Genomic DNA, 22,149 nt, shown 5'->3' with positions numbered 1-22,149 from the left:
AAGTCAGAAGTCTGAAATAGGTTTCACTGGGCTAAAATGAAGGTGTCTGCAAAGTGTCCTTCTGAAGGCTGTAGGAGAGGATCCGTTTCCTTGCCTTTTTGTGCTTCTAGAGGCTGCCTGCATTCCTTGGTTCATGGTCTCTTCCTCCATCTTCAAAGTCAGCAGCATAGCATCTTCAACTCTCTCTCTCTCTCTCTGTGTCTCTCTGTCTCTCTCTCTCACACACACACATACATACACACACACACATTCTCTCTCTCTCTGACCTTGGCTCCATCATCACATTTCCTTCTCTGCTTCCCACTCTCCCCTACCTCTTTCCCTAAGGACCCTGGTGATTACCTTGGGCTCACCTGGATAATCCAGGATAATCTTCCTATCTCAAAATCTTTCTCTTAATCACATCTGTACAGTCCTTTTTTTCCAAGTAAGGTAACATAAGCACTGGTTCCTGGAATTAGGACGTGGACATCTTTGGGAGAGCTATTATTCTGCCTACCACAACTATTATAGCACCAAAGTTTTGTTCATTTAATAGCTATTCTGGTACTTTTGACATTAAATTCAAGGTATTGAGAGTAGAAAAGTAAATGTCAAGAGAATTAATAAATTTCTCCTGAGTTTAGGTTTAAAATTCTTTCGCTTTTAGCACTTTGTCAAAAATTCTCCTCCACATAACACAAGGTCTGTTTCAGTGGTTATTAAATCTAACAAAAGATAAAAGACTGAACTGAGTGGGGTCATGTGGAATCTCTGCAAATGCAGAACACTTTATGGTATCATTTGAATGTTTTTTAAAAGTTACAAGGCACACAATGAGGAAAAGATGGAAGGATAGAAAAATAGATTAGATAGATAGATAGATGGATGATAGGTAGATAGATGATAGATAGATAGATAGATAGACAGTAGATAGATAATGCAATGTCTGGAGATATTTTTGGTTGTCATAACTTGAAAAGTGCTACAGGTATCTAGTGGGTAGGGGCCAGGGATGCTGCTAAACATCCTATAATGTACAGGACAGGTCCCATTATCCTGTGGTAACAAAGAGTTACCCAGACATAATGTCAATAGTGCAGAGGTCCAAAAATTCCTGAATTAGATAGATCTTTGTAATTCAGCACTTAAAACATTGTTTCATACAGAGTGAGCCTTTAATGAACATTCATAGAACTGAATGTAAAAATCCAGAGAAAATATTTGTGTTGTGGTTTATGGAATAGGGTGTCAGACTGCCTGAACTCAAATCCTGTTCCTGTTGGTTGTATGATGCTGAGAAGTTACTTAACTCTTACCTTGCCTTGGTTTCCTCATCAATTAAGAGGGGATAGGAAGAGGATCAGGATGGCTAACAAATTGTATAGTCTATGTAATGAATTCAGCAGATTTCCTAGCCCATAATACAGGCTTAATAAATATCTGCTATTACGATTTTCCCAAATCCTAGCCAGACTAATTGCCAAATGATGAATCATAAAAGAAAATATTTTAAAGATAAAATATTTATATTATAAAAATTAATCAAATTATTTATATTGTACAGAAGAATATAATTTTTAGGTCATTATAAGAGGCAACATGGTGTAATAGAAAAAGAACATGGGACATGGAGGCAGCCTGGTCCTAGGTTTTGTCAGAAAAAAAGAGATTTTTCTAGGTTCTTTTAGAGTCCATTTAACATATCAAGAGATGGGCCTGGCCAACTAGAATAAAACTCACAAATCCCATTTACAAATGTAGTCATTGAAAATTATTGGTGCCAGACTCTGGGCTGCAGGTCATGATTCCACCCCAGTTATCTTCTTAGATTTTATAGTGGGAATTGGCTCTTCCTCCAACCAAAACTCATGTCGTGGGCTATTACTGAACCCAAGGGAGGGATTTCACATTTCCAGCTATTAAACACACAAATGCACAGCCCTGTATGTATCTGATCATTTCTACTGCCCTGAGACAGTGTATCTGAAGTCCCAGTGGGAAACAGTGGCAGGTTTGTGGGTAAAGTCTGTGGTGAAAGCTGAGTGGTTTTTGCCCACTTCCCTTTGGGGCAATCATGTAGTGAGAGAGAAGCCCTTTTAAGCTCCCAGGAGCCTTCTCAGGCTTCTCCAGGGCAAGAAAAGGATAGATGATCCCATACACAATACCTACCAAGAAGAAAGCAAGTCTGACTAGGACCACATGTACCAAAGGCAATAGAGGAGTCACAGCCAGACATCAGGGCGTATGTGATGACAATGGGGGAGGCAGGATGGAAATAGTCACCTTGGACCTTGGAAAGCTGAGATCACGATTCTATCTGCCAAAACCACAGAAGCCACTGAGGAAAGTAATGGATGAGAGAGAATGTCAAGAGACCAGCGGGCCAGAGGGCAGTACTAGGACTGCCCTTGGCTCCAAAAGCCCCCGAATTTCCCTCTGATTTGGGCCATATGGGTCTTTCTTTTTCACGCACCCAGATCTCATCTTAGACTGGATAAGAGGGAAGGGGAGAAAGCAGACACCAGAAAGACTGGGATTGATTTGAAAGAGTTATCTAAAGAGACTGTATTATTGCATCAGGCAGACATTATTGGATTGCACTAAATTATTGACACAATAGTCAACCTAATATCGAGCTGTTAATACTCAATGAGATTAGAGCTTGAGGAATAAGCTATAAAAAAAAATTAAGGAAGCTGCATCTTCCCTTGCACATCTGAGTGCGGTGTGAAAAAATATGTGACCCTGCAACGTAAGGGAAGGAGTGTTTCTATTTTAGCTGACTTTCTTGCTTTTATTACCCCAGGTGCACACTCAAGGCCTCCTCTGATTTTCCATCACACTGAGCCTTGAAACCATGCCACTTGCTCATACTGGTTGCTAAGTCATTTTTCTCCCATCAGTGATCTAAACTTCTCCAAGAAGTCTTCCTAAACCATCCAAGAGCTAACACATTCCCTGACTCCACTTTGTCCAATTTACCACTTCCTTCTATGCTGTTCTCCACTTTCTCACTTACCTTGTTATTTCTAATACTTAATAAGAGTACTCAAGTGTCTGATTTCTCCTTTAATTCGTATCTTTTACATGTGAGTCCATATTTCCAAGCTTAAATTGCAAGTTTGTACAAGGCAGGTCTTAGATGTTTTTTAGACATTGCATTATGCAGCTCTTCAGGCCAGTAAGTGTTTTAAAATGGTCTTCGTTGACAGTTAAATTATTTTTATTACGGAACAATGTGTCCATAAAATGGGGTGTTTTTCATTCATTATCCATTAGTTTCTGCAATAGGATGATACGTGAAATATGGTTAGGTTACATCTTTAAGCTTCTTTATCCTTAACAGGTGACTTCTGCCCCAGCACCCAGTACTTGTAATGGTCAACGTACTCAACATACTTATAACTTGTCAGTTCTTTTCAACAAATCCAATCCAAGTTGGCTTTATTATTGTATTGATGTTTAATTGGTTATTTTAAAAGGTTTTTTTTAGACCTGAGGCAATAACTTGAATTCTTCCTTCAGATTAGACTATGTAATTGCTCATTTATCCAGCAACTTTGTGAATGTATCTTCTTGATACAGAGAGTTACCCTAAAGCAAGAAAGGGGATGGGGGACACTAAGATTTATTGATTGCCTTCTATGCACCAGGAATTTTCACTAATTATTGATGTTATATCCAATTTTATCTTTACATTTGTTCATTCATTCTTTGTGATCATTAATTACTGAAGATCTATAATGTGCCAGTATGTTGGGTGCTGAGAATACAGAAGTGAACCAGACAGGTTTGGTGCCTTCCTTCATGAAACTTGCAATCTAGCTGTTTGCTGATTGAAACAGGAAAACAGGTGTAAAACAAGTCATCGAAACAAGAGAATGTGCTGATGATTAAGTGAGGGATAAATTGTGTACATCAGGGGAGTATAACTTATACTAGCAGCTTAGGGAAGGCTTCCCTGAGGAGATAAAGATTATGAATACCTGGGCCGGCCCGGTGGCCCAGCGGTTAAGTTCGCACGTGCTGCTTCGGTAGCCCGGGGTTCCCCAGTTCAGATCCCGGGTGCAGACATGGCACCACTTGGCAAGCTATCCTGTGATAGGCATCCCACATATAAAGTAGAGGAAGATGGGCACAGATGTTAGCTCAGCGTCAGTCTTCCTCAGCAAAAAGAGGAGGATTGGTGGCAGATGTTAGCTCAGGGCTAATCTTCCTTAAAAAAAAGAAAGATGATGAAGACCTGGTATATGAGTTGGATTAACCAGGTGATGTTCAGAAGGACTTTATGCCATGGAGACCACATGCAGGAGGCCCAGATATGAATGAGACTAATGTATCTTCAAGAAACCTCAATAAGTACGCTAAAACAAGGAGAGAATGGTGGTTGATGAGGCTAAAGAGAGCAGCAGGGAACCAGCACCATGGTGTAGTGGTTAAGTTGGCATGCTCTGCTTCAGTGGCCCGGGGTTTGCAGGCTTGGATCTCAGGCGCAGACTTATGCACCATTCATCAAGCTATGCTGTGGCAGCATCCCACATCCAAAAAAAAAAATAGAGGAAGGTGGGCACAGATGTTAGCTCAATGACAATCTTCTTCAAGCAAGAAGAGGAAGGATTGGCAACAGATGTTAGCTCAGGGCCAATCTTCCTCACAGAAAAAAAAAAGAGAGAGGGAGAGAGTGGCAGAAACTGTGGGGGACTTTGGAGGCCACGTTAAGGAGTGAGCAGGAGGGCTTTATCCCAAGAGTAAAGAGAAAACACTGAAGGATTTAATTAGAACAGAGGTGACATCTTCAGAGTTGGTGGTATTGTTTACAAACAAGTTGGTCTAGTTACAAAAAGGAAAATAGATTGAAGGAAGCAAGACTGCGTGTGTGTTAGGAGGGCCTCACTGCAATAGACTAATGAGAAATGGTGGTGGCTGGACCAGAGTGGCACCAGTGGAAATGGAGACAAGTAGGTAAGTTAAGATATGGGTAAGAGATAGAATCGGCAGGAGTTGGTGGCTTAATGATGTGAGGATGGAGGCAGAGGGGAGGGGGTAGGATGACTCTGGTCACCTTTACAGAGATGGAACATACAAGAGAAGGAGCAGATTTTGGAGAGAAGGTAGTGAGCTCAACTGGGAAGTACCAAGGGTAATTTGTCTAAGAGACTTGCCTGAGAATCAATTGTATCCTTGGCTCTGGATCTCAAAAAATGGTCTGTCCTGGGGTTATATAGAGATTTGGACACTAATGGCACATTAATATTAGTTGAATCCATGAAAATAGATAGATAATCTCATCTGGGGAGAGTGTGTGAAATGAGGAAAAACAAGGACCTGAAACATAGGCCGAAAGGATACCAACATTTAAGGGACAAGTAGAGGAGGAGTACCTGGCAAGACAGATTAATTATTCTGAGTTCTATCTTATAAATGACAAAATAAAAGCTAAGACAATTTCATTAATTTAATTGATTAATAGGAAAGTCACAATTCAGACCCAAATCTTTCCACCTTCTGAATACTTCCTGTTTATGATGCACGAACAGTTTATTGAAGCATATCTCTAAGCCAGGCCTTCTGTTAAGCATTTTACATACATTATTTTATTAATTTTCAGAACAACCTACCTGTAAATTAAGTATCACTGTTATTGTTATCATGTAGATGAGGAAACTAAGTCTTGGAGAAATTAACTAAGTTCCCCAAGGTTATACGACTAGTACAGAGCATGAATTTATACCCATTTCTTTCCCTGCCCAAGACCATGCTTGTAACCATTATGAGTGTACTAGGTAAGACAGTGGTTCTCAAACTCGAGCATGCATCAGAATTACCTGGAGGGCTTCTTCAAACACAGATGGCTGGGCATCACTCACCCCTTGAGTTTCTGATTCTGGAGGTAGATGGGGCCTGAGAATTTGTGTGTCTCACTAGTTCCAGCAGCCTGCGACAAACAATATGCTGCCATCAGCACTTTAATTTGTAAAATAATCATCAGCTATAAATTAGTTAACTCATACTAAATCATTAACATGCAAATACAGCATATTAAAATATGTAATATAAAATTTTATTAAAAGATATTTTTATTCACCCAAACCTATGTTCTCTAAAACAGAATCTATTCTTAATCCCTCCCATGTACAAGCAAGGTTGAATGTCTTCCTGACATAAACTCTACCAGCAAGCTCTTCACACCCTTCACAACGCTAAGTATACTTATCAGCATCATGTGGACGTGCATTGTGTAGAGAGACGTATGTAGACATACATACATCTATATATACATATATATATTGAATTCAGTTAAGCCTTAATTTGTCCTAACTTGATCGTAGATTTACTTTCCTAATTTAAAATAATATTCAGGGCCGGCCGGGTGGTGCAGCAGTTAAGTTCGCACGTTCCGCTTCTCGGTGGCCGGGGGTTCGCCAGTTCAGATCCCGGGTGCGGACATGGCACCGCTTGGCAAAAGCCATGCTGTCGTAGGCGTACCACATATAAAGTAGAGGAAGATGGGCACGGATGTTAGCTCAGGGCCAGTCTTCCTCAGCAAAAAGAGGAGGATTGGCGGTAGTTAGCTTAGGGCTGATCTTCCTCAAAAAAAAAATAAAATAATACTCAATCTATTTGGCACAAAGGTGTTCTTTCTGCTGTAACCCCAGTTTCTCTACCTGGATAGACAACATCTTTTCACCACAGCTGTTCTCTAATTGTCCTATGACATCTCAGATTGGAAATCATTACATTTCTTAAAGGGCCAGATTACATTTGCACTATATTCTGCAAGCATGCCAGTCATAATCCAATTTTTTATTTCAGCAAAAAATCACGTAATTCCTTCCTTAAGCCCCTTCAGGCTGTTGTAGGTACTTCCCCATGTACCACATAGGTAAGCTTTTGTTTAGATTCTGTTTTCTGTCTCAACCACGCATGCACTTAGAAGATTCAGTTTGGTTACTGACCTCCATGTGACGCAGTGACACATATGTCATGGGAGGAATGGGACAGCACCAGCTCGCTTCATAAACTACTAAAAACCTGTATGATTAGTGTTACACCTTTGAATTTGAGTCAAGATCAAGTTGGGAGTTGGCATAAAAAGATGCTGACCCTGCTTTGGTGACACCCTCCACGGGACAATGTCTACAACCCCAAATCCTTGTATGTATTTGTCAAGGGGCAGAATTTAAAAAAAAGTAATCAATCAACAGAAAAACAAAGACCAAGGGCTCCTTCTGGAACAAAATGCTCAGGTACAGTGGTAAAAAGTCCTGCCAGCCCCAGATGACATGTGACTTTCTGAGGGAAGCGGATAATTTTTACTTGATGGTGAATCGTTAAAAGAGAACCAGATGATTAAACTTAATGGAACAGCCACATTAAACTGAAATTAGTAAAAACATGCCTCGGGCAGCCTACAACCTTTTATTTGTTGTTGTTTAACGTCTGTCTTTTACAGTGGCCATGATGAATGACATCACAAAAGAAAAAATCCAATTAAAATCTAAGTGCTCAATAAACCCCTAATGTCTGGTTGTCACCAGTGCTTTCCCCAGCACTGATGTCTTCTGTTTCCTCTTTTCCCCAAGGAAAGAGAAAAGAACTGGCCCCAGGGGAATTCAACGGAAGGGGAGGAGAGTGGGGAATGAATGTCACACAAAGGCTTCTGGAGGGTTCTGCTCTGTGCACTCCATCAGCACAGACACTGCACTTCCAGAGGGATGAGGTTAAATTGTTTTATTATCAGACAATGCCTGAGTGAAGAGATGCATTTTCCCACTAGTGTTCAAATATTGATAAATCAGATTGGGATCTGCAGAGCAATCCCTGTTGGCGCTCTTAGGTGGCATCCGCGCTGCCCTTTTATATCGTCTTGGGTGTTTGTTCTATAAGTCATTGAAATGGTCTCTCCTGACAGCCAAAAATAAGTTTCTGATTACTTTTACCTGAATAAATCTTGTGACCAGATGTGGTATTCACCTACTAAGTGTGCAACAATTACATATTGAAAATGATGAAAGTACCGGCCGAGGGGAGTCTAATCTAGTGGAATGCAAAATATAATAAATTACGTGGAAAGACAGCAGTTGCCACACGGGAGAAGAATACTGGCTTTTGATAACAGATTTTACCTTAGAGATACTGTGTGTTTGTAAAATTGGGCTTTCAAAGTCCTCCAAACAAAGTTCTCAAAGTCAAAATAAGAGCAAAACAAGGGGACTGGCCCTGGGAACATAGTGGTTAAGTCCGGTGTGTTCTACTACCATGGCCCTGATTTGTGGGTTCAGATCCCGGGCACAGACCTACACCACTTGTTAGCCACGCTATGGCTTATAATGAACCAAAGGCTAATAATAGTAACAAATATCTTAAATTTGGAAGATGCTTTATAATTTATAAAACACATATCGTGCTTTTATCACATTTAGGTAGCAATTAATGTAGTATTTGTCTATAGTCCCTAATTAGATTTTTCTGACAGCCTTGTCCTGGAGCTCTATTATCCTCATTTTACTGATAAGGATCCCAGTGCAGGGAGGTTAGTTGACTCAGCTACAGTCTTCTATTTGGTGAGTGAGATAGAATGAGCACAGCCCATTCTTGGGACTCCAGGCACAGTGCCTCATGCACTGTGACAGGCTGCTAACCATGGCTGCCTTGGAGCCGATCCGATGGGCAGTGACGTTGGTTTCGTTACTCATGACTTAATGAAATAGCTTTTTAAAAGCACTCTTCAGTCATTAGAACTTGACGATGGAGAGTTAAACTTTCCCCAGTGGCTCTTTCTGTGTAATCATGGTTTCAACATTTCCTTAGCCTATCACGTTACACAAATCAGGGAGAGCCCTTGTTTTACATTGCTTATTGCATTTGTCTCACTTCTAAGCAATTTCCTCCCCGTTCTCATTTATCTTCCATAATTTCTGCCAAATTGCTTTCAAGGCTACTAATTGTATGAATAACATTCTCTTCCTCAAACTCTGCTATTAAGTGGCATTAGCTGTGTGGCATTGGACACAGTTTCCCTATCTCTAAAAATGTGGAGGTCGCACCAAATAATCCGTCAGCCCTCTTCTTGGGCTCAAGTGCAAAGTATTCTGACTGTTTCACATGCGCTGTGTGATTTTGGAAACACTATGTAAGCTGGAGCCTCAGTTGTCTTGACTCTACAATGATAGATGCAATTAGCTCACATTTCCCACAGTGGAAATGGAGAACTATAATGGAGGATATCCACATGGGTCACACCCGACAAGGATTCTTTATACAAGAAAGTTCAGGAAAGCTAGATGAAATAAAGTCATGTACAGTTTTGAACTGTAGGCACGCACACAGCCTTTAACATGTTAATGGCCACTGAGCAGCTCCAAGAAAGAGGCAGAATCTGAAGTACTTCCCAAATGTATTGGGCCCCAGAACTCTTTCTCCTCAGGAATATCATTTTGTATACGTGATGTTCCATGGGATACACTCTTAAGAAAGACTGGTTAGTTGATTTTAAAAGTCCCTTTTTGCCCTGAGATTCTATCTTCAAGTGTGTTTGTAGATGCTACCCTGAGCATTTCATGCAGTGTTAATCAAGAGGACACAGAACTGGTTTACCTGTCACTGTTGTTGCTGTTACTGTTGTAACATGGCCCACATTACTCCATTTAGATGGAATTGAAATCAGGTAAAGATGAGCAGCCTTCCCAGGAAAACTAACTTGTCTGTATGTAGCTGACACTTATTACTAGGGGTTAAAAATAGTTCTCCTCAATAAAAGGCACTTTTTTGAAAACTTGTGAATAAGGTTAGACTGTCTGAAGACCTATGAGATACCCTGCTAAGATGGGAAAGGGGGATCAAAGGAAACAACAGGAAGTCCACACTGTGGAAATCAACTTTGGGAAGGTAACCTGGCCTGCTTTCCCAAGTTCGGATCATCATCTCCCACTTCAGTAGTATCTTCACGTTCACTTAATTCAACCCTTTACCGAGACCCATTTCATTGACTGTTAATCTTCTCAGAGCCTCTCCTTGATTACCTTCAGGAGCAGCGGATCCACTACTTCATAAGCAGACAATTCCATTTTAGGCTGGTTCCACTTTTTAGAAGATCCTTGCCTATATTGACCTAAAATCTGAATGTTAAGTGTTCTTGTTCTAGGTGACCTTGTAAATTATCTAGACAAGGAATTTTCAAGGCATTGTTCATGACAACACTTAAGATGTTTCTCAAATGGTTTAAGTTGAATTTCATAAAGAAGTAAATAAATGTCACCTCGTCCCAGAAAAGTGATTATAAACTCCATCATATTAGACTCAAGGAGATTGATTAGCTTCCCTAAATTCATCAAGATAGGGAAATGTAGAGGCAGAATATACCCAGGTCTCTCTGATTCAGGAAACCAAAATCCTTTTCTCAATAGTATATCCCTTCTATAGTATGTCCGTGTACGTAAAAGCAAGGAGGAGCGTATATAAGGAAAATCTGAAAGCTATAGTGAAAATAGTTTCATTCCAGCGAGGCTAATATGTCCTTGGGCATCTTGCTATTGCTCTGGCCTTTAGTTTTCTCTTCTTCAAAACAAAGATTCTAACCCCAAGTCATGGGTGGGAAAAAAAAGCATTACCAACTTTTCTCCAAGCCCTGTTCTATAAATTTCTGTGATTATAAGGAAACATATTAATTAATGAATGGTATTTACTATTGAGGATTTAAGTAAATAGTAAAAGAAAAACTTGCATCTCTTAGAAAGGATTGAGTGAAAGTCAACAGAGCATGCATCATAAAGACAAAAACAGTTTAGGATCACATGCGTGACTTTTACTTTCTTTAATTTTGTTTTTCTACACTAGTTACATTCAGACCAGGATAGAGGAGATGGATCACTTAAATATATCCTTTCAGGAGATGGAGCAGGAGATCTCTTCATTATCAATGAAAACACAGGGGACATACAGGCCACCAAGAGGCTGGACAGGGAAGAAAAACCCGTTTACATCCTTCGAGCTCAAGCTATAAACAGAAGGACAGGGAGACCCGTGGAGCCTGAGTCTGAGTTCATCATCAAGATCCATGACATCAACGACAATGAACCAATATTTACCAAGGAGGTTTACACGGCCACCGTTCCCGAAATGTCGGACGTCGGTGAGTGAGATGTGGTTTCAGCCATACATTGTTTCTCCTCTAGTATAACTAAACAAAGCATCCTATGTGTAAAATTTACTGACCTGAATGAGTTTGGATGCTAAATTCAAAAAGTGTCATATTTCAAACAGTCCATATATGTCCTTTTTTTTTTATTGAGGTATAATTGACATACGTCATATTAGCTTCAGGTGTACAACATAATGATTCAATATTTGTATATATTGCAAAATGATCACCACAATAAGTCTAGTTAACATCTGTCACCATACATAATTACAGAATTTCTTTTCTTATGATGAGCACTTCTAAGATTTACTCTCCTAGCAACTTTCAAATATGCAATACAGTATTGTTAACTATACTCGCCATGTGATACATTACACCCCTACGACTTATTTATTTTATAACTGGATGTTTGTACCTTTTGACTCCCTTCACTCATTTCGCCCACCCCGCTACTCACCACCTCTGGCAACCACCAGTCTGTTCTCTGCATTGTTGAGCTTGGCTTTTTGTATTTGTTTTTTTAGATTCCACATATGAGTGAGATCATACAGTGTTTGTCTTTCTCAGTCTGACTTATTTCTGTTAGCATAATGCCCTCAAGGTCCATCCTTGTTGTCACAAATGGCAAGATTTCATTCTTTTTTATGGATGAATAATATTCCATTGTATACATATACACCACATTTTTGTTATCCATTCATCCATTGACAGACACTTAGGTTGTTTCCATATTTTGGCTATTGTAAATAATGCCGCAGTGAACATAGGGGTGCATATATGTTTTCATGTTTTTGGATAAATACCCAGAAATGGGATCAATGGATCATATGGTAGTTCTATTTTTAATTTTTTGAGGAAACTCCATACTGTTTACCCTAGCAGCTCCACCAGCTTATATTCCCATCAACAGTGCACAAGGGTTCCCTTTTCTCCACATCCTTGCCAACACTTGTTATTTCTTATCTTTTTGATTATCATATATGTCCTTTTTGTAAGTGCACTTGTGTTTCCTCATATTGCTCTAGTCTCATTTTATCGTTATTTTTAAGAAAACAGCATTTCCTGTAATGGTGAGGTTACGAAAAGTGGCAGGGTGAGGGTGGGAGGAAGAAAGGGAGACCATCTCATCTACTTCCTCTCCTGCTCTAAATCCCCACTCTATTTCCTGGGCTGAAAGATCGCAGCCTGTTCTATTTCTCTTAGCCCATATTGGAATTAGAATCTCCCCAACGGAAAACAAAAGCCTGAATTTACAGTCCAGACTAAAGAGTAATGACAATTGCTTTAAGTAGCTGTATACTTGGGAAAGTGACTCAAAGAAATATATTTTTTTAAATCCATAAACAATAGGCAGATGACATCTACGGGATATATCTTTTACTAACTGGTGGAAATTAAGAGACTTTCATGACATTAATATGGTGAATCAATATTTTGTGCACAATTCTACTAAGAATTTTGAAGTTAATATGTATGCATTTAATTTGCTTAGATTGGGAAAAGGTAAACAGAGTTTAAATTAAGAAAAGAATTCTGCCAACATCACTCTCAGCCACATTAAAATACTTCTTGGGAGACAGTGACAAATTTTAAACTACTTGTATAACGGGTTATTTTTATTTTCACTCTGTCAAATTCAAAAGGGCTAAATTACATAATAAAAACTCTTCTATAATTCTGTGAGTCAGATATCAGAGCCTTTTTAGTTCACAGTTCCAAGACTTGGAAAATACCTAATCCATGGAAATGCTGTAAAACATCTAAATTTTTCTCATGAAGAAATTGCTCATCTCGTTACTTGAAGTCACTTTTTTTTTGTTAGAAAAATCACAAACCATCACCAAAGCAAGGAGGGGGATTAGAATTCTTTTAAGAGGAAGATTTGTTAGGAAAAAATGTTTTTCCTCTAGGTGGTGAATTCAGGAAGAATTAAGGAAGGATTGTCTCGTCATCAGCCCCACCCAGGGCAACCATAACCCCATGTGCACGTTGTCACGGCACAACTATGGGGCTGTCGTTCCCTCTTGAAGTCATCACAGAATTAAATATACATTACAAATATCTGGGGATACCTGGCAGGAATATGTCTTGAGAAGGGGAAGCCTTTTTCTGATTTGCACATAGGCACAGCTGTGTTCACGTTCATCTTTATCGTAAATTAACGTGTCATTATTCTGACATATAAAGGCATCTTAAAGAAATTACACAAAGGTAGTGGGACAACAGGAGGGTGCAATAAATGGACTTTGGTGTCAAACAGACTGAGTTTGAAACTATCTCTATTAATAAGCAATAATGTGGCCTTGGGTAAATGACTTGATTTCTCTGATCCTCCAGTTCCATATCTATAAAAAATAAATAATAAATGTCAACTCTTAGGGTTTAGCATGAGGATGAAATGAGAGAACAAGTGCAGAGTCCCCAGAACAATATCTTGCAACTAACAGGCACTCAAAACGTCCAAATAATCATATTCTAAAAGCAGTCAAATTCGTATTCATGTCAAACAAGAATGAGGGTGTTTGTTGACTTCTACTATTAGCTCTCGCTCTAAAATCTATGATGCTCTCATTCTGCCCACCTCGCTTGCCAAATTACAAGGCTGGGTGCTCTATCCTACGCATCAACATGCTATATCCAGAACATCCAACCCCAACGCAGTACAATATATTTGTTCAATGAATGGAATTGGTTAGATATTACAAAAGTAATGTAAAAATTCTCATATTCCCTAAATGTAATTTACCTTCCCTTTTCCTGGACAGGAGAACTCCAGCAGTGTGCTCACCATTTATCTGATATGAATAGCAAAAGTTGGCCATAAAATGATCTTCATCAGTGGGTCTTACCCTTTTTGAAAGTCACAGACCCCTTTGAGAATCAGATAAAATCTAAGGAACTTCTCTTCAGTGAAATATCCATGTAGGCCTGCACATAAAAATTTGCATGCAATTTCATGGGGGTTAGAGATACTTTGAAGGATGTTAGGCAACTGTGGTCCCTAAAATAAGAACGCTGATCTAAAATGTCATAGACTTCTTTGTGCATTTAATTAAAATCATCTTTTATAATTACAGATTTCAGATATGTATGCTCTGCTGTTCAGTCAATTATTATTCAATCCAAAATTACTCTTTTAAAGGTTCAAAACATTTCAGAATCTTCAAATAATCACATAGATTTATCATTCAGGATACTTTTATTTGCAAGTGACAGAAAACCCAACTCAAACTCGTTTAAACCATAAAAGTATTTATTGGTCATGTTACTTAAGTTTAGAAGTAAAGTGTGCTTTGGACATGGTTTGATTTGGGTTGTAGCTATTTCTCTTTAATTTTCTATCCTATTCAGCTTTGTCCTCAGGCTAGCATCTCTTGAGGTCACAAAATAGCTGCTGCATTGGCAAGCTCCACATCAGCACATTACAGTCCAGGAGAAAGAGTACCTATGACACGGAATTTTCATCAAAATCTAGAGTGGCCCCCTGATTGGGCAACCCCTAACTTATCCCTGTGGACAAAGTAATGCAAGATGCCGATTGACTCAGGCCTAGATAACTTGAAAGAATCACTGTAGCAAGAAGCCAATCAAATCCCGCCCTTGGAGATGGGTTGGAATCAGTTCTACTCAAAGTCATGGTCATTCCCATGCTTCTCTTTAACCTAATCCTTACATTGTTTATAAATGTTGATCACATTCCTTCAGAGTGAGAAATCCAAGGCTTTATAACCTAGTGTCCTACTGAGGTCCTCCACTTCCTTGCTATGATAGTTTTGTAGAAAATAAGATCTTGCTTTTTCTTCGTGTGTGTATATCAAGGATCCATAACGTAATAGACCCTTAATTTATTTCCAATTCATGTTTCTGTCATTACAGGCACATTTGTTGTTCAAGTGACTGCAACTGATGCTGATGATCCAACATATGGAAATAGTGCAAAAGTTGTCTATAGTATTCTACAGGGGCAGCCCTATTTTTCAGTTGAATCAGAAACAGGTTAGAATTCCTTTTTGGTCTTCTATTTACAATCTGTAATTTTAACTGACATGCTCAGCTGCGCTAGCATATTTTTTTTAATGAAAACAATCAGTGTGATTGAATTTTCCTAGATTTGTCTGCCAAACACCAGTGATATATTTGTAAATATGACATCCAGATCATTTTAATTAAGAAATCTGACAGTGGGTCTTTCACCCACCATGTTTATTTAGGGTAGATTCAGAAAAATTATACATTGCTTTATTTTTTCTTCCAGTTTTGGATGAAGCTAAAAGATCAATTTCTTCTAATAGCCATTAGGGTTTTTTACAAATATTCCAATTCTTTTTTTAGTTATTTGGTAGGATTGCATCTCTCTATCCTGCTCTGAAGCTAGATGTAGCCATATGATTTATTTGGGCCAATAAAATGCAGCAGGGATATGAGTCACTTCCAGGCACAACTTTTAGACCTGGTGCACAAGCCACCGCGTTCTCTTCCTCTGTGCCGCAGTGATCATAGACGGAAACCACTGTTGACATGCATCTCCAGCCTGGAAATCTGGGTGTTATCAAGAGCATGGCTTCCTGCTGGCCTGCTCAGAGCATGAGCAATAAATAAACTTTAGTTGTGTTTAGTTTGCCCTGTTTGTTACCACTTTATTGTCTAGCCTAACTAACTGATACAGCCCTAATAAAGCGGATTGCCTTAATAGAATCCTTTTTCAACATATCATTTTTCTACACTTTCTCCACAAACTATCATACTATCTTATGATGAGTCATTTTTTAGTAAATATTGTATGTACCATCTAGTTAATTCTGCATGTATTTTTGCTATCATAATAGTTTAGTTCCTTTTATACATTTTTCAAGCATCCATTGTTGTTAGTAGAAATCCACACCTTTCTAGGTTACTACATCCAGTTGGAAATCAGTGTATTAAGAGGTGCAATGAACTTAGAAAGAATCTCAAGGGGAAAGAAAATGTTAAGTTGAAAAACAATGAGGATAGAAAATTAGAATTATTCAACTTAAAGGACAAAAGGCTAAGGTGGTCTCCTGTGTTTAAACAGAGAAGTACTGGTATTTGGAGAACAGAAAGCAGCTGCACTTTCACTGAAGCCAGGGCTAGAGGAATAAAAATGACCTGTTGTCTGAGGTCTTCTTGTTAAAAATTTAAAAAAAGATTCAGCTTCATTAGTTGTTAAGCACTGAATGTGCTACCAGAGAAGGTTCTAAAGCCTTCTCCAGTGATTTTTGAAGGCATGTTTTTAATTTAAGCATAAACCCTACATAGAGATTAGGCAAACTTTTAGAAGTTCTGTCAACTGATTCTTTTATAACTACCTAACAATAGAGATAAATTTAAGCTAAGAGCGTTGGTCACTGCTGGACCAGTTCAACTAATGTTCACATCAGCTTTAGGAAAACTTAAATTCTCTAGGATCATATAAGACGACAATTACGAGAGAACTGATGCTGTGTTTTCTTAAGATCATAGTTTTGTGGTTTAAAAATCCTCAGAACATTCGTTATGGTTGGTATATTTGCTGAGCAATTAGCCAATTCAGTAAAGTGAAACTCAAGAGTCAGTTCAAGCATATGGCTTTCTTCACAATTTCCTCATAATATACCTAAATGTCTTTTATCAAGCAGCTAAAGTAGTTTAGCATTGTACCACATGCCAAGTTATATTTTGCTGTGTCATCTTAAAACACGTAATATTTGTACTACTTACAGTCTGTACTATCGCAGGATTTGACTTGTACTTATTCTCATTCTCCTTGTATTATAGGTGTTTTTTTCAATGTTTCTATCTCCCCACCATGGTTGTAATTTCCTTCAGTATAAAGGCTGTACATAAAAATGACATTGCATACTGTGGGTGACAATCTATGTTTGCATAAATAAATGATTCCATAAAGTATTTTTAATGCCTCGCTTTGCATTCTGAATTTCATATCCATAGGTATCATCAAGACAGCTTTGCTCAACATGGATCGAGAAAACAGGGAGCAGTACCAAGTGGTGATTCAAGCCAAGGACATGGGCGGCCAGATGGGGGGATTGTCTGGGACCACCACAGTGAACATCACTCTGACTGACGTCAACGACAATCCTCCCCGGTTTCCCCAGAGTAGGAACATTTGATTGAATGGTTTCTGCAGTGTGCTTTCGTAAAACCCTAACTTTAAGAACAACATTTATTTTCCATTATCGTCAAAATTAGTGCACTTATAATAACCAGCACTTTATTAAAAATGAGTTGACAATGCTTATGCTCAGTAGATGTGAACATTTATGTTCCTGTATTGGTAATTAGCTGAGCAATGTCTGATATGACTGTTGTTATAAGGACAACATCATTGTTTTATTTTTCCTTATTAAAAATACTACCCCAGACATAAATTTGCTTGTGCAGAACATACGTATGAGGCATGCTGCTATTTGTTAGGAACAATTTGACTTTAGTTTTGTGAATTTAATCAGGCATGTAATCGCTTTTAAATCCTCACGAAGCTTTGTAAGGGGAGGATTTATCATTTTAATGTTTCTAAAAATACAACTGTGGAAATAACCACGTACTTAATCCATTTGTAATCGTAAATAGTTTTCTACATTACAGTTAATTGAGATACCAAAAGATATCTCTAAAATCATTAACTCTCATGATTGGATAGGAAGGAAGAAGAAGGAAAAACAACGTTCTTAAAGGCCCATTTTGTATTGAGCTGCACCCTAGACCATTTCACAGAGCACCTCAAGAGGCTACCGGTTTTAATGTAATTTTTCTTCCAGGAACAAAATTCTTTTCTGACCATGATCCTAAGAATACTCAATTCTGTCTTCCAGGAGAGAATAACTGCCCATCATTAAATAGAAAACCCACTTACTCAGTCATGGCCTTTTTCTAAAGCTGGTCAGCTACTATGGGCTTCTTTCATAATGGAGATACACATGGGTCAATAGGAAAGAGTTTTATTTTCTTTACTTTTTTCAAATATTTAATCACAGTTAGCTAAATGCAAAACATTAACAGAACAGCTAACTAATTTCTGATTTAAAGGGTAGAAGAAAGGGTTTTTGAACCCCAAAAATTTCCCCCACAGAAGCATGAAATGAAAAGATCAGGACCACCACCAAGACTTTGCCCAAAAACGTCCTTTTCAATATGGGGATGACATTGAATTCACTCGCACCCTGATAGAAGGGGGACCATACCTCACTGCCCTCTCCGCGGATAGCCTGTGATCTTTACTGAATAACATATCAAGGCAAGAGAGGGGAGACTACCTCTAGAGAAAAACTTGGCCTCTTTTATCATTTTACCAAGGATGAACCCAATATTTAGTGGGTTAGGATTATTGAACAACTATATTTTAGTGGTGTTGTAGTCTGAATTTTTTCCAAAACAATTTGCATGAGTGGTTGGCAAAATGTAACGGATGAGAGTAGAATAAGTTTTGTGTTTATTATTTTATCTTTTGGTCCTAAGTCCACGCTGGCCTGGCAGATCTAAGTTGAAACTCACATGTAGTTTCCTTAAGCTAATTTTGTGACACAGGCACATAAGAAAAGTATCTATGTATGAAATATAGGTTTTCAATTAGTAATATAAATGCAAGAATGAAAGACATCTATACATAGAAAAATACTGTAACAAAATTCTAAAGAAAAATCAGTCAGAAGAAAAATTAAGAGCTTTCTTTCTCAATGTATTTATCTATATTCCTCACTGCAACCAGACCAGCTCCACGTACCAGTGAAAGAATGTCTGCTTAGATACTTTCTCCAAATTGCTGTAATTCATTTTCACCTTCAGTTATCATTAGCAATGACAGAAAGAACTCTTTTAAAGAATATCTAGCCATTGGCATGAAGTCACAGTTCAGGTTACATTCTTTTTCTGTTCTTTCGGCTAGATTACATTAGCAGGGGGCTTGGAAATCTGCGCCCTCCTCTAACAGTTCGGTCTCTCAGTCACACTATAAACTTGGAAGCCTATTTCCAGGACAAGAAAAGTGTTCTCCATTTGCAAAGAGACAGGTCATGAAATAGAAGAAATATTCTTAACAGTAATGAAAGTCAAGATGTAAGGAGAATAGGGTGCCATTAATTACTTTGAAGAAAGCACAAATCTGCTGGCATCTGTGGTAATGTCTGAAAGAACTGTTAGAAAATAGGTTTTGTTTTTATTATGATGGCATATACTTAGCCTGTGTCTGACTTATCTCTGTCTGGTGATTAACAGGTACCTACCAGTTTAAAACCCCTGAATCTTCTCCACCGGGTACACCAATTGGCAGGATCAAAGCCAGCGACGCCGACGTGGGAGAAAACGCTGCAATTGAGTACAGCATCACAGAGGGAGAGGGGCTGGACATGTTTGATGTCATCACCGACCAGGAAACCCAGGAAGGGATTATAACTGTCAAAAAGGTAATGCCATTTATTAATATCATACAAATGGATGCATTTACTTTTCTCTGATCCCCAAGTATCTGGGGGCAGTTACATCTCACATGAACGTTCCTCTAGATTCTTATTTTACTAATTATTTCTTTTAAACACCAAGTATAATTACATTCAGATTTCTTTGGTTGCCTTTTAGGGGTCCTCAATAATCTGATGCATTCATCAATTCCATACTTTCAATAAACTTTCATTGAGAACCTCCTAAGTAAATAAATAATACAAACAACTGATATACAAAAAAGTACATAAGTAAATAACATAAATGAACAATAAATTAAAAAACAGTGCCAGACGCTGTGTTAGATGCTGGCTGTAAAACAGTGCGTTCAACACCAAGATCTCTGCTCTCAGGGAACTTCCAATGTGGGGAGAAAAGAGACAAGGAAGTCAGTAAACAAACGCATATAACTACAAATTCTGACTCATGCTTTGAAGGAAAATAGCAATACAGCAGTGATAAAGATGACCTGAATTAGAGAGAGAGGAGATAGAAAGACCACAAAAATAAACTAAGTGACACAAATTTCCTGCAAGCTTTTTAGTTACTTTTCAGAACACAATAAATTTTTTATATACTGAATTCCTATTTTTCCCCTATGTAGTTATTCACTATTTACCCCCCAAAATTCTCCAGCACCCTGGAGCAGTATACAAAAGTGTGGCAAAAAATGTAAAACCAATAAACTATGTGCTTCAAAGTGAAAAGTAATATTAACCTTGGTTACTTTTTTAATGATTTCACTTTTATCATGTATGGTGTCATATCTTCTCTCTCCTTTGCCACACTCTTCTATCTGCTGGTAAATATAAGCAGAGGTGGACATAAAGAGCAAGAAAATTTTTTCCTCTTAAGCTTCAGATTACATGTCTTAATATCTGCAAACATAATAAAACATGTTTAAGTGACACTCAGACCAATGTTTTATCCTATAACATAATTAGGAAGCCTATTAGTGTGCATTAACCTCTTTAATTTTCTTGGTGCCTTATCAGATTCAAACTGAAATTTTGCCTAGCCGACTAAATCACATTCACTAACATCTTGATTAATTGTGTTTCTAGTGAGCCTTGTCATATTATCATCTAAAACTGAAAGTCAGCAATAAGCATTTGGGTTCACTCCGTCTCCGGAAACAGAGATGCTTTCCCTAAAGACCTCTGACAACAATGATCGTTACTTTCTTTGGCAAGTAATTAGCCCAATGCCCTTATCAGGCCATCACTTGGAATATTTTATCACTTCATACCAAAAAAACATTTTTAATCTATTTCATCTGAATGAGGATGAGGGAATCATGATGCAAACCCATGCTTCTCAATTCTAGCTGCACATTAGACTCGCTAGGGGAAGTGTTTAAAAGTATAGATTCCCAGGGCTGGCCCCATGGCCTAATGGTTAAGTTCAGAGTGCTCCACTTGGGTGGCCTGGGTTCAGTTTCTGGGCATGGGCCTACACTACTTGTTGGCTGCCATGCTTTGGCAGTGACCCACATGCAAAATAGAGGAAGACTGGCACAGATGTTAGCTCAGGCAAATCTTCCTCAGCAAAAAAAAAAAAAAAAAAAAGTCTAGATTCCCATCCCCATGATGGGTATTTGGGTTTAATGAGTTTAATGGTCCAGTGTGGGGCCCTGATATTGGCAAATTTGAAACACCCATTAGGTGTTTAATTAAAGCCAAATGTGATGTCTGACACAGAATAATCTACTACATATTTGCCAACTTGCCCCTAACATGGTTTCCTCTAGTCAAGTACAAGGATTTTTTTTAAGAGGGTTTAACAGACTCCTGCTTCCAGGTCCCCTTTCCTGCCCATTATACCTTGAACCCCTGCACCCACTTTTAAGGCAACAGCGGACACTGTTTCAGCCCACACTTCCAGCAGGATTGTGTGGCCTCTGAACTCCCATGCCATTACCCAATATCACACTGTGTAGAGATGTGTCTAGGCCATATGATCGCATTCATTTTTCAGTGATTTGCACTAAAAATGATTCGTGTCTTGGCTGCTATAAATATGTCCCTTCTCCCCACCTCCCAAGCTCTTGGACTTTGAAAAGAAGAAAGTGTACACCCTCAAAGTGGAAGCCTCCAACCCTCACGTTGAACCCCGCTTTCTCTACCTGGGTCCATTCAAAGATTCCGCCACAGTTAGAATCATGGTGGAAGATGTCGATGAGCCCCCCATCTTCAGCAAACTGGCCTACATCCTACAAATAAGAGAAGATGCTCAGATAAACACGACGATAGGCTCGGTCTCAGCGCAAGATCCAGATGCTGCCAGGAATCCTGTCAAGTAAGCATACTTCTGTGACATGTCTGTTTCATAAGTGTCAATCGATTTATATTCAAATATATGCCTGCAAGTTCGAAAAGATGAATCCTTTTTCTCTAATTAGACAGTTGTGTCTTCGTGAAAAACTGCTCCAAATAGCACCTTCACTCTCCTTGCTCAATGTAAATATTATTTCAGCAGCAGCATAAACCCAAAAAACACAAAATTGGAGGAGACAAAACATAAAATGAGCTATAAGGAGTTTACTGCTTACTTAGACGTCAGATAAGGTAACG

General features: G+C 38.6%; 1 protein-coding gene across 1 annotated transcript in view; it reads left to right on the top strand.

The window, feature by feature from the left end:
• The window catches only part of CDH6 (cadherin 6), a 123,735-nt gene that overhangs the window by 83,037 nt on the left and 18,549 nt on the right, over window positions 1–22,149 (top strand). The window contains exons 3-7 of the mRNA XM_046672303.1: window positions 10,819–11,113; window positions 14,999–15,118; window positions 17,072–17,239; window positions 19,355–19,542; window positions 21,621–21,874. Of these exons, the coding sequence (XP_046528259.1) occupies window positions 10,819–11,113; window positions 14,999–15,118; window positions 17,072–17,239; window positions 19,355–19,542; window positions 21,621–21,874 (1,025 nt within the window). The remainder of the gene's footprint in view (window positions 1–10,818; window positions 11,114–14,998; window positions 15,119–17,071; window positions 17,240–19,354; window positions 19,543–21,620; window positions 21,875–22,149) is intronic.

The sequence above is a fragment of the Equus quagga genome, chromosome 9, assembly GCF_021613505.1.
Source record: "Equus quagga isolate Etosha38 chromosome 9, UCLA_HA_Equagga_1.0, whole genome shotgun sequence".
Classification (NCBI taxonomy): domain Eukaryota; kingdom Metazoa; phylum Chordata; class Mammalia; order Perissodactyla; family Equidae; genus Equus; species Equus quagga.
This window is presented reverse-complemented; position numbering and strand designations above follow the sequence as displayed.